Source organism: Miniopterus natalensis, chromosome 1 (genome assembly GCF_054644295.1).
Source record: "Miniopterus natalensis isolate mMinNat1 chromosome 1, mMinNat1.hap1, whole genome shotgun sequence".
NCBI classification, from domain to species: Eukaryota; Metazoa; Chordata; class Mammalia; order Chiroptera; family Miniopteridae; genus Miniopterus; species Miniopterus natalensis.
Window position 1 is genome coordinate 25,332,532 of NC_142081.1, and position 15,894 is coordinate 25,348,425.

Below are 15,894 nucleotides of genomic sequence, written 5' to 3' on the forward strand. Positions count from 1 at the left end.
TGCAAACTGGCCTCTTTGCAACTCTGTTATCTGTCCAACAAGAGCATTTGAGTTTGCAACCCCGGCACTGCAAAAACCTACAACCCTAAAGAAATAGAATGTAATGTCTTCCCCGGTACCACTGATGCACTACCCAAGCCATACATTTATCCAGGTGTATATTCATACAACCATCTCTTCACATATCCACCCATCTATCATCCATCCATCCATCCATCCATCCATCCATCCATCCATCCATCCATCCATCCATCCATCCATCTTTTCACTCTGCCTGTCTTAGGCAACCTCCCTCCCTAGCTTAGCTATTCTCAAACTGACTGCACAGAGTCACACCTGCCATTTCTTGACCAATATCTTCTTTTCTCAGAATTAGAAGGGCAGAATCAGAGGATGGGAGATGATCTGTCGAGGAAAACAGTTATGGCAGGTGCTATGGACTGAATTGTGCACCCCCCCCCAAATTCATATATTAAAGCCCCACCCCAATATGAATGTATTTGGAGATAAGGCCTTTAAAAGGAGGTAATGAAGATTAAATGGGGTTAGGGGACCCTAATCCAATAAGACTGGTGTCCTTACAAGTGGAAGAGACACTTGGAGTGCACACAAAGGAAAAGCCATGAGAGGACACAGCGAGAAAGTGTCTGTCTCAGAAACCAAACCTGCCGGCACCCTGACCTTGGACTTCCGGCCTCCACAACTGTGAGAAGTTTCTGTTGTTTAGGCTCTTCTGTGGTATTCTGTGGTGGCAGCCTCAGCAGACTGATGAAGCAGGGAACTGTTTTCCATGTGTCCCCTGCCCACCGATTCCACTGCCCCAGCCACTATCCTCTCCCTTGAATAGGCAATCGCCCAACACCCAAAGCCATTTGGGTTAGTTACTAAGAGAAGTTGTCAGCAATTCCAGTTAAGAAGGTCTATTATTTTCCAGGGTGTGAACACCACCAGCAAGATGGGAGGGTGGGAAAAGGGCTGGGAAGATACCACTAAAGAATTCCACCAGTAAGATGCACTCAGGACATCTCGCTAAACCCTGTGCACCTGAAGGAGGGAGATGCTGCCTGAAATCAAGGCATAAGGAGACTTTGGAGCTGAGACACAAACATGAAAAATGTTAGTAAAACCCAAGGTGGTTTAAGGAACATTGAGAGCTGCGGGTGCGTCCATCTAGTTGGTTGGGTTTAGCAAGCTGTTTTGACTGGAAAGTCTGAGTCCAGCTTAAAACAGAGTGATGGTGAGAATAATTACTGCAAAATTGGCTTCATCTTAAGCCTTCCTATGAGTTTCCTCCAGGTGTTCTAGTTAGAGAGGCTTATGTTATTAACACAAAGATAGGTGGCTGCTGATTAACCCCAGAGGGGCCTAAAGAACTGGGAGAAGGCCAAACTGGCTTCTGCTTCATCTCTGCATCCACTTTCAGGATGCTGAAATGGTAATGACTCAGGTGTTGGGATGATGGTGTTGGAGAGAGAGGCTGGACAAACCCCAGATGGGTTCTCAGATCCCAGGGACAGCCAATAGCAACAGACTTCAATCTCAGATTCTAAATGGAATGAGCAGAGATCTGGAAGTGGTCCAGAGGCACTGGCTCTAGAATCCCTCAGCAGCAGGTTTAGAAACACTACCAGGACTGCCTTCTCTGCCATCAGAGGCTCCTAGGGAAACTGTGACTTTCAGTAGATCGAAGTGTCAATCACAGGACAAAGGTTGACCAATGATTTTATCAATACTGACATACTCAGAGCTCAGGAAAGAGCAGAGAAATACAGGGCTGTTTGGATTTGCCTCTAATTCACTTCTAGCTGCATGTCCACTCAAACAAATATGGAAATACTGAAATCTGAACTGGGTTGGGTTGGCCTTTTAACCATGCGGTGAGGTATAAATACAATGGTCTAGAATACAAGGCGAGGTCCGGAATCATAATTCAATTTCTCCCCTAGTCCTCTCATCGATGTATGAATTCAGACTAAGCTCCTCTGACTCCACTGAAACAGGGAAACACCACATGTGGCCAGTTCTCTAAAAACATGGAAATTTGTGAAAACTGCCAATGAAGAGCTTTGGGCATCTTGGGAGCACATTGGCAAAGACCTTATCTAAACAGAGTCCTTCACTTGTGTCCTAATCCTTAGTTTGAGAGTAAATTGCTTGGGGCTTGTTATTCCAGGATCTGGGCCCAGGGCTCCATGAGGCCTGAGGGTGGGGCCCTGGGGAAAAGCAAGGATCTGGGATGGGAACCAGGGATCCTCGCAGGGGTCAGAGAAAGGTCTTGGGGATGAGTGGACTAGAGTATCTTCCCGCTCGGGTCAGTCAGGGTTCCTCGATGAAAGTTTCTCTTGCTCCTGCTGATGCCTGGTTTTGGGGAAAGGGAAATTGCTCCAAAGATTGGGAGAAAGAGGAAAGGTACTTGGATCCCATGGTGAGAATGGAATTTTCTTTAGCCAAAAAAGGATTTCACTTCCATTCCTCCTTCCATACCACACCTTCCCCAATCTTCTTTACATTCACACATTTTAAGAGCTTTTCCTTCCCCCTCGCTCATCCTACATGGGCACTTCACCAGGGGAGAAGCGGGATACTGGAGTCAGGGCTTGGGGGTGAGCAGTGTTGGGGACTAGGCCGCGACAGGGGAGATCAGTCTCCAGTTAAGATGGGGAGGAGAAGCGAGAGAGGAGGGCCCCTGCGTCCAGGCAGGGACAGAGTGCCCTGGGGCCGTCGCCAGCCGTCCTCTCCCGCCCTGCCCACTCTGCTGCCCACTCTAACTAATAGTCTGTACGAGTTCCACGCAGGCAATTTGAAACTGAATTATTATCTGGAGATGTGCGCTTTGGGGAGACCGAGTAGGTGGGATCCCTTGGCAAACGAGGCCTGCCACCGCGGCTTCCCTGGAAGCATCTCGTGTCCTTGAGCTTAGGTTTTAGGCAGGAAACGGGGTGACCTCATTTCTCCCTTCGTTCGTATGAGGTCAGGGTAGGCCCGGACTCTAGTCCTGAAGACAGGAGGTCGCGGCACCTACAGAGAGCTGGTCTGGCCTGAGAAAGTTCAGTGCGAATCTCCCCGAGGAACGCTTTGAAACCATCCCTTCTGACTTAGTTAAAAGGAGCGAGGAGGCGTGAAGCCATGTTTGGTCACCAACAGACCTCGAGAATCATCTCTCATCTCCGGGGTCAGGCCTCGGGAGGGCTCCCTGGAAGGGGAGCCGAGAGCTGCCCTCGTCGGTACGAGCCCTCATCTGTTATGCCCACAGCCTCTTGGAAACGTCCCCCGGCCAGGCCGCCGTCAGCACTCGACTGAAAACACATGGAAGCGGCCCGCTCAGGGCAGGAATTCATTATTAGAAGAAGAAGAAGGGAAAGTTTGTCTCTCTCTCTGCTGCTTTCAGGAAAAGTCACAGGCTGAGAGGGAAACTGAGCCATGTCTGGTAACAGGGAGGGATGGAGGCCGAAGGGCACGTCTCCAGAAGCCTCTTCACACGAAACACGACGGCCCTGGGCCACTCAAACCAGTCGTCGCCCTAGAAGCCCTGCGAATCAGCCACGGCTCTGGTTAGCCCAGGCTCCTGCCCTAGCACAGGTGTCTGGTAGCTCCGCGGGAAAGTCCTCAGAGTGAACTGCATTTCCCTGTCTGCTCTTTTTCAAAAAGGTCCCCCATGGACCTAAACAGGCTGCAAAATTATTTGGTCTTCCTTCCTCTACATTACCCCCTACATCTCTGATACGTGCCCATTGGTCCCAGGGAAAGGAGTGCATGTGGGAGGAGACTGGGTCTAGCAGGATGTGGCAGCCACTACAGGGGACAGGGACATCCACTTCTCCTTCCCTTCAGAATACGGGGCGCAGTGAGGGTCTGCACTTCCCCCCTCCTAGGGGTTGGGAGTGGCCGCGTGGCTGCTCCGCCTGAGAGACCTGATGTGTGTTGCCCTCCGAGGGCCAGGGTACAGCCTCTCTCTCCCCCCCCCCCCGCGGCCGTGGGCAGTCGTGGAGGGGCTTGTTGATAATGAAATGGAACGAGTGGCCACACGGAGGACGGCGGCCCAGGAGACTTTAAGTCACTGAGATTTGGGGGGCTGTTTGTTTAGGCGCAAGTCTGTCCTGACATGTGCTTGCTGTCTCTTGGTCGTCCCTCCTCTGGATCTGACCGGCTCCCTCCTTCCAGCTGAGCAAAAGAAGGTCCTGTCAGCGCCACAGGACAAAAGTGATGGTGACGGCATTAAAACTAAAGTTTGGGAAAAAATGACACTCCCAAGCGGTTTTAAGACCACGGTTTTTAGGTCAGAACCTGGTATTTGGCACTTCCTCTCGCCTGCATTCCCCCTCCCCATTACCTAACCCTCACTTCCCATCTCCGACTGTCACTTGGCAAGTTTGGTTTTGCCGGACGAACTTATACGGTCTTGTCTCTGAGCAGTAACTTTGCTCACAACATACAACACAAAAGACACGATGCGTAGAGTTCAGCACCTCCGGGTTAATCCAGAAACTCTCGCTCTGCGGGCTGACAGGGACCACACGCTCCCGAAGCTTCACCAGGACTGTGGCGCTGCGACGGAGTAGCTGGCATGCGAGCAGTTAGCACGTATATGTGCATGTACACACACCAAGAAAAAGAGCACCGCATCGCATCCAAGTTCAGCAGAAGTAATTAACAACGCAAGATGCTTCGCCAGCATCTATCTCATGGGTGGTACCAGCTTGGCAGATTTTCAGCTCATGAATACGACCTGTGTCTTCTCTCTTGTGAATGAACACTCCCTGTGGCAACTTTCCTGTGCACGTCTCCTAATCTTTAATATTGGAGAAAAGAGAAGAGGGCAGGGATGGGACCTCTACTGTATTCTCAGCGCACAGCCCAGGCTTTCTGCAGCCGCTGCTCCCAGTGCAGATCACTGGCGATTCTTTCATCTGGAAAATACTCACCGAGTTTCTGGTATGTGTACAGTGTCATGCTGAGCACTTTAGTGAATTGCGGATGACCAAGAGAGGTTGTAATAGATATGAACAGAAATATGACATGGGTGGTGAGGGGGGAGAGAGGAGGGACCAAGTCTACCTGGGTTCAAATCCACGTTCCATCACTTTCTAGCAAGAGACCGAACTCTTAGTGCCCTGTCCCTCACCTGGAAGAAGGCACGATTAAAGGCCTGCCTCGTCAGACTGCTAGGTTATTCCGCTTAGGCACGTACGGTGTGTGTCAAGACGTACGGTAACAATAAATATTGGCACAAGGCAAAGACAGTGCCTAGGTGCGTCCTGGCAGTTCGCACTTGTGCTGCGTCTGAAACCCACCCTCAATGAAATTTCATGGCGAACGGCCCTGGTGGGTGCTGGGGCTGATTCATCTATTGCTGGGTGCAGAGCACTGGCTTAGTGTGTACAGGGGTCTAAAAAGTGGTCTCGAGGAGGAAGCCATTTAATCTCTGACATTTCTGATCAAGATATGTTTTCCTTATACCCTTTTCAGATACTTCTGAATGCCCTATTTTAACATGTGAACTGTTTAGCTTTTCTTTCCTGGTGGACAGTGAAAGTGGAGAGGAACTGAATTAATAGTTACAGAGAACGAAACATCTTTCCTAATTTCTCAAATGCTCCCTTGATCTTCAAAATCAGCCAATTCATGTCATAAGAATTCATGGGAAATTTACATTGAATCAGCTGTAAAAACTCAGCTTGGTTTTCACAAATGTTCTACTGAAAACCACAAGTTCTCGAAATGCACCTGACTCAGAGGGAGACGAAGGGCCACGGTTGGGAAAGTCTGCCTTGCCCACCACTGCCAGGTCCACCAACCCCGTTCTCACCTCCCAGTGCCCAGGGCACCGTTTGCTGTCCAGGAATACCTCCCCTGACTCCCTCTTTTGCCCTTGCAGCATGTGGCTTGAACCTGCATCCATCATGTCACTCTGTTTCATCATGTTTTATGTTATTGTTAGTAGTATATGAGTCTTTTCCATTCCTTGTAATACAGCCTCAAGGATGGGGTTTATCTCCTATTGGTTCTGAGCCTCCCCTTAGCACTTGGTATGGCTCAATAAATACTGAGTTGTTAAAGACCATTCCTGACCAGTCTGTACCTACTGTGCGCACAGCACTCTGCAGGGCACCCATAAGAGACACAGTATAAGACTTGATTGTAACCTCCAAGACATTTAAAAACCTCTGTTAGGGGAGCAGGTGCAAAGTGGCCATATAGAGAACAGCTTTAGGGTCACTAGCAACTTGGGAAAGAGAGGTCCCTATGCCAACAGCTGGGAAGATTTGATGCCTGGCTTTGAAGGGGCTGAAGCTCTGAGGTCATGCACTGAGTGAGTCCTGAAGCTTTGGTGGGAAGGAAGCCTTGTGGCAGTAGGAGGGGGAGAGTGGGTGTTGTGCTGGAAATGACTAAATTATCCTATGGGTCACCAATTGATTTATTTGCTAATTGACTGGCCCAGCTTTGGGCTTTCAATGTAAAGAAATCATTGCATCCTTTATTAGATACTGCAAGAATCTCACCCTTTGTTCTGCAGGGCCATACACAATATATTAGTGAAACCTGAATTTACACCACAATAGTTGTGCCACTAATGACCTTCCAAATGCCACTAATGCCATACATGACCCGCTTCTCGGTTGGATCCAAACCTGTCAGTGAATTCTGAGCCCATCGACCTCCCTCTGACACAAGGGCAGACCCCCACGCCAGTGCCCGCCCCCTCGCCTCCCGCCTCCCCCATCTTTCCATGATTTCATTTCTGAATCAGTTACTCATTGGAGACCCCAATTCTTATACACCTCCCCTTTTTATTTGGTGGACAATACTTTATTCGGAAATGTTCCCTCCTGTAATTACAAATCCTGTTAGTCACCCTCCTCCGCTCCCTAGGGGGACTGTGGGCTTTAATTAATTAATGTGGTTAAACCGCTTTGAGGTGCCTGGTTGAACGGTGCTATATAAGTGCAAATTATTATTATTATGGCTGTTGACATCCCATGGCAGTAAAGCCTGCAGCCTCACGCATCTGGAGGCCTGAACAAAGACTTCTTCGTCTTCACCTTCCCTGCTCTGTCCAACATGCCTGGCTCAACGGTGTGAGAGCAAATCTGTTACCATCTCAACAGCAATCAACTAATTAATCCCCATTAGATTGGCTTCCGCTTCCTCTTCCAAGCAGCATAGTCCTGTTTCATTTCATAAATCACGCCCCCATCAGCTCTAGACAAAGGTCATAGTGTCCCTATGGCCTCTGTTGGCCTAAAAGAAAAAAAGAAAAAAGAGGGAGAGAAAGAAAGTTTGAAAAAAAACCCCTCACATAAACGTTGTTGTTATGAAATGCATGACCCTCTCACTAGCAGCCCGGGGAAGCTTCCTTCCAGCGCGTCCGCGTGCACACACACCTGTCTGTTGCACAGCCAGGCTCGGCTGCGGGCAGCTACAGACCAAAGGGCGTCTTCCCGGGCTGGCAGGGAAGAGGTCATCCGGAGAAGCCAGAGCCCCTCTTTGGCTTCCTCCTCTCCCCCCAGGTTTCCCCCGAGAAAGCCAGCTGCCATCTGTGGCCAGGAAGTCCTCACAAAGGCAGGGAACTGTGATTTAGATGTTTTGTGCTACACCTAGCACAGGCGGGCCCGTTCAGAAGGCCCGGGACTTCCACTGTGACGGTAGCCACTGAAAGCAGCCCTGTGGGGGAGGCTTGGCCTCTCGAGGGGACGCTGCTGACCAAAATGCTTCTTACAAGGCCGTGCCTCAGCCCCTTTGTTAGCGTGGACGTGGGTGAGCCTCAGGGGGCCATGTCTTCATCGGCCCCCATTTATCCTGCCTATTGAAGGGCTCCTTCAGGACATCGGTCAGTCTCTGTGGGAAATGATTTGGAGAGCGACAAAGGAACTCGGGCCATTTGGGGGGCCTTGGGAATTCAGTAAACATCTGGACACGGAAGGCCAGGTTCTCAAGCAGCCTAGCCGGGGACATGTCAAAAGAGAGAAAGAGCTGTGTGTGCAATGCAAGCTCTTAGTTCTGTGGCGACATTTGTTGTAGAAAAACACAGACGCCCCAGTAGGTAGACAGGAAGATTGTTCAAATGTGCCCGTTTGTCAGCGTGTGTGAGCGCCGTGCACTATGTGACAGTTCTCATGGCCTGTGTGAGGAAATCAGAGTTCTGCACGGCCGGGAGCAGCATGTGACGGGCTCTGATTCTGGGCATCCTGCGAATAACCCAGGATTGCGTAAGCCAGTCCTGGATGCTGTGAAACATTTCTGCTGTCCTTAAGGTCTGTAAAGCACTTTCTGGTCAAGGTGACTTGGATTCTCATCAGGAGCACATTTTAACTGACAAAAAAAAAATACCTAGGACTGAGACTAAGTGATTTATACTTCATGGTGAAATTCAGGATCTGAACTCTTGACTCTCAGTGTTCCCTTTAGTGTTGAATCAATCCATTCAGAGCACATTAGTCAGCATGATTCATTAGTCACATGGTGCTAATCAGCATTCCCCAGGTCCCCAAATCTATCCTCAGACGGTAAAAGAAACTGGTTTCTGTTGAGAGGCAACGGAATGCCATTTCATCAGCATGCAGGAGCTCATGTCTAGTTTCAGTCCCACAAATTCTTGGGAATGTTCCTCAGTCATCCGAGCTGGAACAAGTCTATCTCCTCTCTCCTTCCATATTCCATTTTTGAACCTCGATAATTTGTGTCACAGTTTGACTTTGATTAAAGTTATTTTTGTTTTGAAATAACTAGGAACCTTTTTTTCCCAGCCTTATATCCCTTAAGCACCATAGTTTGTAAAGAATAGATGCTCAACAAATACCTGCTGAACTGAACTCGCTGAAATAAAGCTCACGTCATATTCCAGAAAGAACACCGAGTGCTTTTGGAAGAGGTTTTCAAAGAAAACCAACAACCTGGATTGATTTAACATCTTTTGGTATTACTACCTGGGCATTTTCACAAATGGAAATTGTTAACTCTGCAGAGATAGCCAAATGGCTTCCAGGTTCTAAAAGAGGAGTGTGGATTCAGACCAGCTATAGTCCAGGCCTTGGAATAGAGTTTTTCTCTAGAACCTTATTCCAACTAACATTTTGTTCCATGTTTTAAAAAACTGGAACAGGAAAAAACATTTTGGGGAAAAAAAGTGTTTAGTCTATAACTTTGGGCCCCAATTCATACCCTGCTTTGTGCTATAAGTACTAGTAGCTGTTGTTCAAATATCTTTCTTACATAATGCATAATAGCAAAACACATGCTAAAGTTTCTGCTTGAGATAGATTCTGTTTTGGGTGGGGAACCAAGATTTTTGGGGTGCTGATCTGTGGTGTCATTACTGACTATGATACCCTACTTCTCTGCTCTAGACTCTACTTGAGGGTCCTGACAGCATTTTTCCAGCTTTTTAGAAAGTTTATGTTATTAATAATATTTGAATGTACACTGATAGCATTTTTAACACAAAATATTGATGTTGCACTTCAACATTATGCAATGAGCCCAGACCTAGGGTCTGTACTATTGCACCGTGGGACTTAATCTCTGCAACTAGACTCTGAAAGGGATGTGCCACTCAATATTCCTCTCTTTCATGGTAATAGAACAACCAAATTTTAACTGTACTCCAGGCCATCCAGAGTAACAAGTATGTAGCCTCTGACCAGCCATTCTACTTTTTGATATATACCCAGAGAAACCCTCATACCTGCATACCAAGAAACATGGCAACCGAATTCATTAAATTAACAAATAATTTGACTACCTCAATTAAAGTGAAAGAACATGATCTATGTGTACCAACTTGGATATACTGCAAAAACATGATGTTAAGTGACAAAAGAAAGTTATGGCATGATGTGTGCAATAAACCAAATTTGCATTTATGCAAATTTGGGATGCACTCAAAACAAATCTCTCTTTGAGGCTAATAGCCAGAGTTAAAAAAGTGAACAAAGCACAGTGTGGGAAGATATTGTGGAGGAAGGGAATGTGAAATCAATGTTAAAAGAGAAGAAGGGAACTAGGAAGATGGGAGCCCTTCCTCATTTCCCCTGGGAAGCTCCTCACCAAGAAGCAGGCAGAAGCTGCAAGGGACAATGCTTTGGCCTGGTTGTGCTTTCTGAGGCGCAGGGGCACCCAGCAGCCCAGGGACCATGTTGCAGGCCTGCTCTGCCCTCTTTTCTATGACTCTGGGAGAGAAGCTCATGCTCTCTGCTCCACTGACCCCCAGGGCTCTCTGCCCAGGCTCCCACAAGAATGCCAGTCTGTGCCAGGTGTGTGGGTGGCATTTACCAGGCAGACACCTCCATACCTGGATGGAAACAGATTGAGAATCTTCTGGGTCACTTTGGGTCCACCAGGAAGAAAACATTTAGATGGGTTACTGATTCAGACTGAAATCTGATGAACTCAGGTGGTGCTATTTGGGGGGAAAGAATTTTTCAATAAATCATCCAGTTGGCTCAGTGACTAAGAAAATGGAGTAGAAGAATCTAACCCAACTTTGTGACAAGGGAACAAACAGAGGAGATTAATGTCCCTCCCAATATGCTTTAAAAAGCAATCAAACAACCACTCTTGATTTTACAAGAAAGATGAGGCCGTAGCTCTCCAGCTCTGAAAAAAATTATTGTTTTACTTGTTTTCTGGTTTCTTCTAAATCCCTATACCAGGTGGTTAGAAAAACAGGAAACTAGCTTTGTTTCCAGCACCTTCTCAGTATCCATCTCAGGGTCCCCTGGGCTCTCCTTAGGTTCCCCATCTCCATCCTACGATTTATGCAGCTCATTCAAACCTAAACTAATAGAGGACAGCACCAGAATCCAAATTCAACCCATCCTATCTGATCTGGATTTTTTTAAAAACAGTATAAAAAAACAATTCTGTCCTACTGAGAAACAGCCATTATCTTCAGTCCTGCTCAAAGCAATCTGGCTTTTGTTTTTCAAATGCTCCCTGGATCCCCGAGGAAAAGGAAGGAGCAGCAGAGGCCGAGTGAACAAGGAGCCGCACAGTCAACCGTGTCTTCTCCAGGGCCAGCCCTCTGGGGCCTGCTTCTCTGCCGGCCAGCAGGCCCCGACTGCCATGAGCCCCACAGAGGCCTGATGGCTCCAAGTTTTCCCCAGGCCTCCTGCAGCCTCGGCCACACAGCCGGGCTGCTTTTAACTATAGAATCTTTATTCCTGGCTTGACACAGAGGCCCAGGGGTCCCAGCTGTGTTCTGGGTGGCACAACATTTGGGGCTTCTGAGCAAAGGGCAGGACCAGAGCAGATATGAGTCAAGTTGCAGCCCGTGACCTCTCCTTTCCCTCCCGCGGCCCTGTGGTTCTGTGGGCCCACCCTGCTCTTCCCTCTCCGCTAGGTCCTCGCACCCCCTGGCCTCCCTCTGTGCTAGCCAAACCTCTAAGCTTTTCTACCTGATGGGTGCTGAGGCTTCCGGGGTGAACTCTGGGGACAAAAGTTAAAATGGATCAACGGCACCTACCCCCCCTTCACCTTTCCCACTTTAGCTGCACAGAAAAGCTGCACTCCCTCTCTCTTGGGACCTGGCCCCTCTCAGAGCCGAACCATCAGAAGCTGGGGCCTGTGAGCTGCTTCTCCTTTGAGGCCTAAGTATTTCCAGGGTCTTGGGCCCCACCCTGAGAGGCCAGGATCCCTGACAAGTGCCCGACAGACAAAGAAGATGCAAACAGCGGTGTTACCATGGCAATGGCCGGAGCCAGCCGGCCTCCTGAAGATGCTGGGAGGGTGGGATTTCTTTCTTTTAGTTTTTCTTTTTTTCCGCAAAAGGAGAATAGCCCCGCTCTCTATTTTACTACAACAATGGCATGGACCAGCTCCTTCAAGTGTTTAAAAAGCAGCCTAAGAAATCTCTTAGCAAGCCCCTCAGTGTCTCCAGCCTGCCGTTTTATTGTCCCTCCCAGCCCAGTGAACAATGGGGCAGGAAGGGTGTCAGGCCCCAGTGGCCGGCTGTTCCCAGCATCCTAATCCTTGAGAACGGGTGAAGGGAGTGGCCTGTGGAGCGACTTTGGCCTCACCTTTTATTCCCTCCCTCTGCTATGCTCCCAGGAGCTCTTCAGGTATTATAAAACCCAGCTTAGCAGGCCAGTAGGAATCCTGGGGCTTGCTAAAGGGATAAAAGGCACTGAGGGATCATTCCCACACTTACTAATAGTGCCCCCCAAAAGGTGGCCTGTGTGGGTTACTCTTTCCTACCACTCCAGGCCTACAAAGGCTGGATGTGGAGCCAGAGGCTGGGCTGGCAGTTCCGCTTTTAGTTGGTACCACAGAAGCAGCCCTCACTCTCCCTGCCCTTCCCTTCTCTGTCCCCCAGCCTCCAGGCAGGAATGGCACACGGTCCCCACTCCAGCTCTCGGTACTGATCTCCATGCCAACTCGGGGACACCTTGCCAGAGCAACCCCTCACACAAGAAAAGCTTATTGGCCTCGACGGCTGGTACCTTTCCAAGGTTACCACCCAGGGATCAAAGGTTTCTTTGCTTTAAACCTGGGGAAATGTGCAGGTGTTTTTTTTTAGCTCAGTCATCTGTTAAGAGTGGAGGGAAAAATAAGATTTTATGTTCCAGTGAGTGGAGAGCTCAAAGAGACAGACAGCTCTACTGAGCTGAGTGAGTGACAAGCACACCATCTCCTTGGAGCAGCAGATGCAGCTGAAGCTGTGAAGGCCTTTAGAGGTCACCCAGGCCAATGACTACAGTCCAACTAAGACACATCTGCATTGCAACTTCTATACAGAAATTGAAAATGCACACACACACCCTGAGACACAATCATACAACAAATATTTCATGAAACAATGCAATATGCTGGTTGCGACTCATTCGTTTCATTTTATCACCCAGGAATGGGTTGTGACACAATTTGCAAAGCACTGAATCAAGGTCAATGCTGTCATTTCAAGCTGACAAAACCAGTGTGCCAGAGATTTTCTTAAGATTACACCAGAGCTGGAACGGAAGTCTGAGGGAGGGGTCTCTCTAGTAAAGGAGAGGTCCTCGTTTTTCTGAGGGTCACAACTTTTTTTGGTTTTCCCAAAGTCTTGGGAGCACACAGCTGGAGGAAAGGGCCTGCCCAGGGGTTTGTACTCAGTGGCATTTCTGACAGGGGCAGAAGGGTTTTGCTGCCTCAGAAAACCTGAGGTGGAGGTATAGCTTGAGGGAGAGGGATGGATAAGCTTTCAAAGCAACCAGGTAGGGCTCTGCAGTCTCTCAGATATTTTTATTTATTCCTTGGGGTTCTTGGGTCATCGGACACTTTCCTGAAATTTTTTCTTTCCTGGACACACAACTCTAGGTCAGCCACCTTTAGCAACTCACTTTCTCCCATTTTCCAACTTTTTCTAATATTCTTTCTTTGTTGTTTTTTAAAGTCTACCAATTGATTATAATTCCAGTCTCTACTTTCTCAAACAGCTTCCTCTTTCCTGTCAAATTCATGATCTTAGCCATGGGTGTCAGAGAGGCGGCCCTGTGAATGTTGTTGCCACAAACACTATCCCAAAAGTTATCCAAATTAGACCCGGCTTAGACATGCTTTTGACCAAAATGTCCCGTGATCAGGACTCTCAATACAAGCCATCTGGGCAGAGCTGGCTCTTTCCTCCCCTGAAACTGTTTTGTAATCTCCCATAGAATTTCTTGAAATCTTCATCTAAATTTGTTATTTAGTGGACTTCTAATCTTTTAAGAAAGGCTGTAAAAACGGAGAGCCAAAGCCACACGGTGCCCTGGGTAAATAAAACTCTAGCCTCCTGATTGCTTATTAGTTATACACCCTTAGAGACTATGTAACAAAGGGGCCTGCTGTTTGCTTTGCTTAATCTGGTCTTAAAATCTCTGCTTCTTTGTCAGAAAACAATATTTGCAATTGTAAAAAAAATATTTACCAAGGAACTTGGATAGCATAAGTCAAAGGCTAAGAGCCAAAGGTCAGTGGTTCTTACCCCAAATTTCCCTGGCCCCGAGTCCCTGCTGTGGAGCTTGGCTGCACCAAACAAACACGCTGCTTTCCGGGTCCATGACGAAGCAGACATTTTAGGAGAGGAAGGAAAGGGAAGGCTGCAGCCTGTGGCTCAGTCAGAAGCACGAACTCGCCAGCCTGCCCTGCAAAATCCCTGCTGGATCTCTGCAGCGCAGTGTGTCTCCCTGGGGATAGTATAGATGCTTACCCCAGTTCACAAACCTGGGAAAAATTCTCAACTCACAAAATCCTACAGGGCAGGAGGAATCCCATGGACAGCAATGACAGCGTGGTCCTCTGTGGTTCAGGCTACATGGTCACCTAGGCATCTCTGTGGACAGGGCCTCCTGCCTGGCGGGGGGGACAGGTGTGTCTCCTGAGCATTTCTGTGGGGAGCCTCTTAATTTACCAAGCAGTTTGGGACATCTGACCCTGTGGGCTAAGTTCAGTGGTGTTTGAATCAGTGTCATGTTCACTGTTTTCTGGACAGACCTGTCATTGGATGCCTTTCCTACCTGCCAGAAGATCCAGTGTCAGGGAATGAGCCACATTGGGGATCGGTGGGTTCCTGGGTGCTCTACCACGAGCCGGGGCTCAGCGCCTTCTGAGCCCCAGGCCCATGTCACAAGGTGGAGGTCAGCAAGGGGCTTGAGCACAGGGAAAGGAGGTGGAGTAACCAGAAGGAGACCAAAGAAGAAATGCTCATGGAGCCCTAACAAGTGCCCCACAGGCTGCCGGCCAAGCCTTCAGCCTGCTAAGCAAAAGGTCTCTGAGGCAGGGCGGCGCCCTCCACCCGTGTCAGAGACTTACTGCCTGCTCCTCACTCCACAGGATCTGTGGAGGGGCCTGGGGCCTGGGGTGGTGGCAGCTCCTAGCTTGCTTGGTTTGACCCTCACTCTTTGGTTGTCTCACTCTGTTAGAAAATTCTATAGTTCTCCCTAAGCCCCACCACCACTTTCTGTCCGATTCTTGCCACAACTGCCAATCTCTTTCATCTTATCAGGGTAAAAACCACTGGCCAGTTCCTCTTGGTCTTTGGTTCTGTCCTGAGGTAGTTTTGATCAGGAGCATAGCAGTAATTATCACCAACAACGAGCAACACCGAGCATAAGCACCTTAAAGAAATGGCTTCATCCAAGGATCTTACCTTGAAGAACCAGGCCTTCCTTCTTGATGGTGTAGACAAATGAGGTAAAGGGAGCCAGAGGGGACTTGGCAATGAGAATCTGCAATTAAACACATTTCCCAGGGTCAGTCCAAGGAGAGATCAGAGGGGAGCCCCTATTCAGTCCCCTTCCCATTTGAGACAAACTGATACCATATGACCACAAGCCATAAGGTTTATTTACTATTATTTTTTAAAATACGTCTTTGTTGATTTTTTTAGAGAGAGGAAGGGAGAAGGAGAGAGAGAGAGAGAGAGAGACATTGATGAGAGAGAAACATTGATCTGCCACCTCCTATATGCCCTCTGCTGGGGATCAAGCTGGCAACCCAAGGATCGAATTGTGCCCTGACCGGGGCTTCCTCTCCGTGCACGCGATAATGCCGAAGCAACTGAGCCACACCGGCCGGGCCACAAGGGTTTTTTTTTTTGTGTGTTTTTTTATTATTATTTTAGAACCAAATGAGTGTTATTCTGTCAATCGATTGATTACCTTGGAAGGCTGTACATTTATTCAAACTATCCTGCCCTTGAATGCCATAGTCTTAAGCCAGGTTTTTCTAGAAATAAATTTCATAATTTCATGTCATGTGCTTAAATAGTTATCTTTATGCCCAATGATAAAGCTAGTCTAATTTTATTAATAAACTTAGCTATTTTACTAAAAAAGTTTTCAAAACTCCCTTAAGAGATAAAGATTTACCATCATTGTGGATATTCAAACTAATTTGCTAAAGGCAAAGCCATGGTAGGTTGCTCTGTTGGCCTCAACT

General features: G+C 48.2%; 1 protein-coding gene across 5 annotated transcripts in view; it reads right to left on the reverse strand.

Annotated features, from left to right (window-relative positions):
- The window catches only part of RAD51B (RAD51 paralog B), a 549,911-nt gene that overhangs the window by 86,747 nt on the left and 447,270 nt on the right, over window positions 1-15,894 (reverse strand). For 3 of the 5 annotated variants that reach the window (XM_087819673.1, XM_087819672.1, XM_087819687.1), the window contains one exon: window positions 15,104-15,182. In XM_087819673.1, coding sequence (XP_087675799.1) covers window positions 15,104-15,182 — 79 coding nt within the window. Of the gene's footprint in view, window positions 1-6,835; window positions 7,240-15,103; window positions 15,183-15,894 lie in introns of those variants that run through there. The other 2 variants (XM_087819686.1, XM_087819678.1) reach the window with 1 other exon arrangement.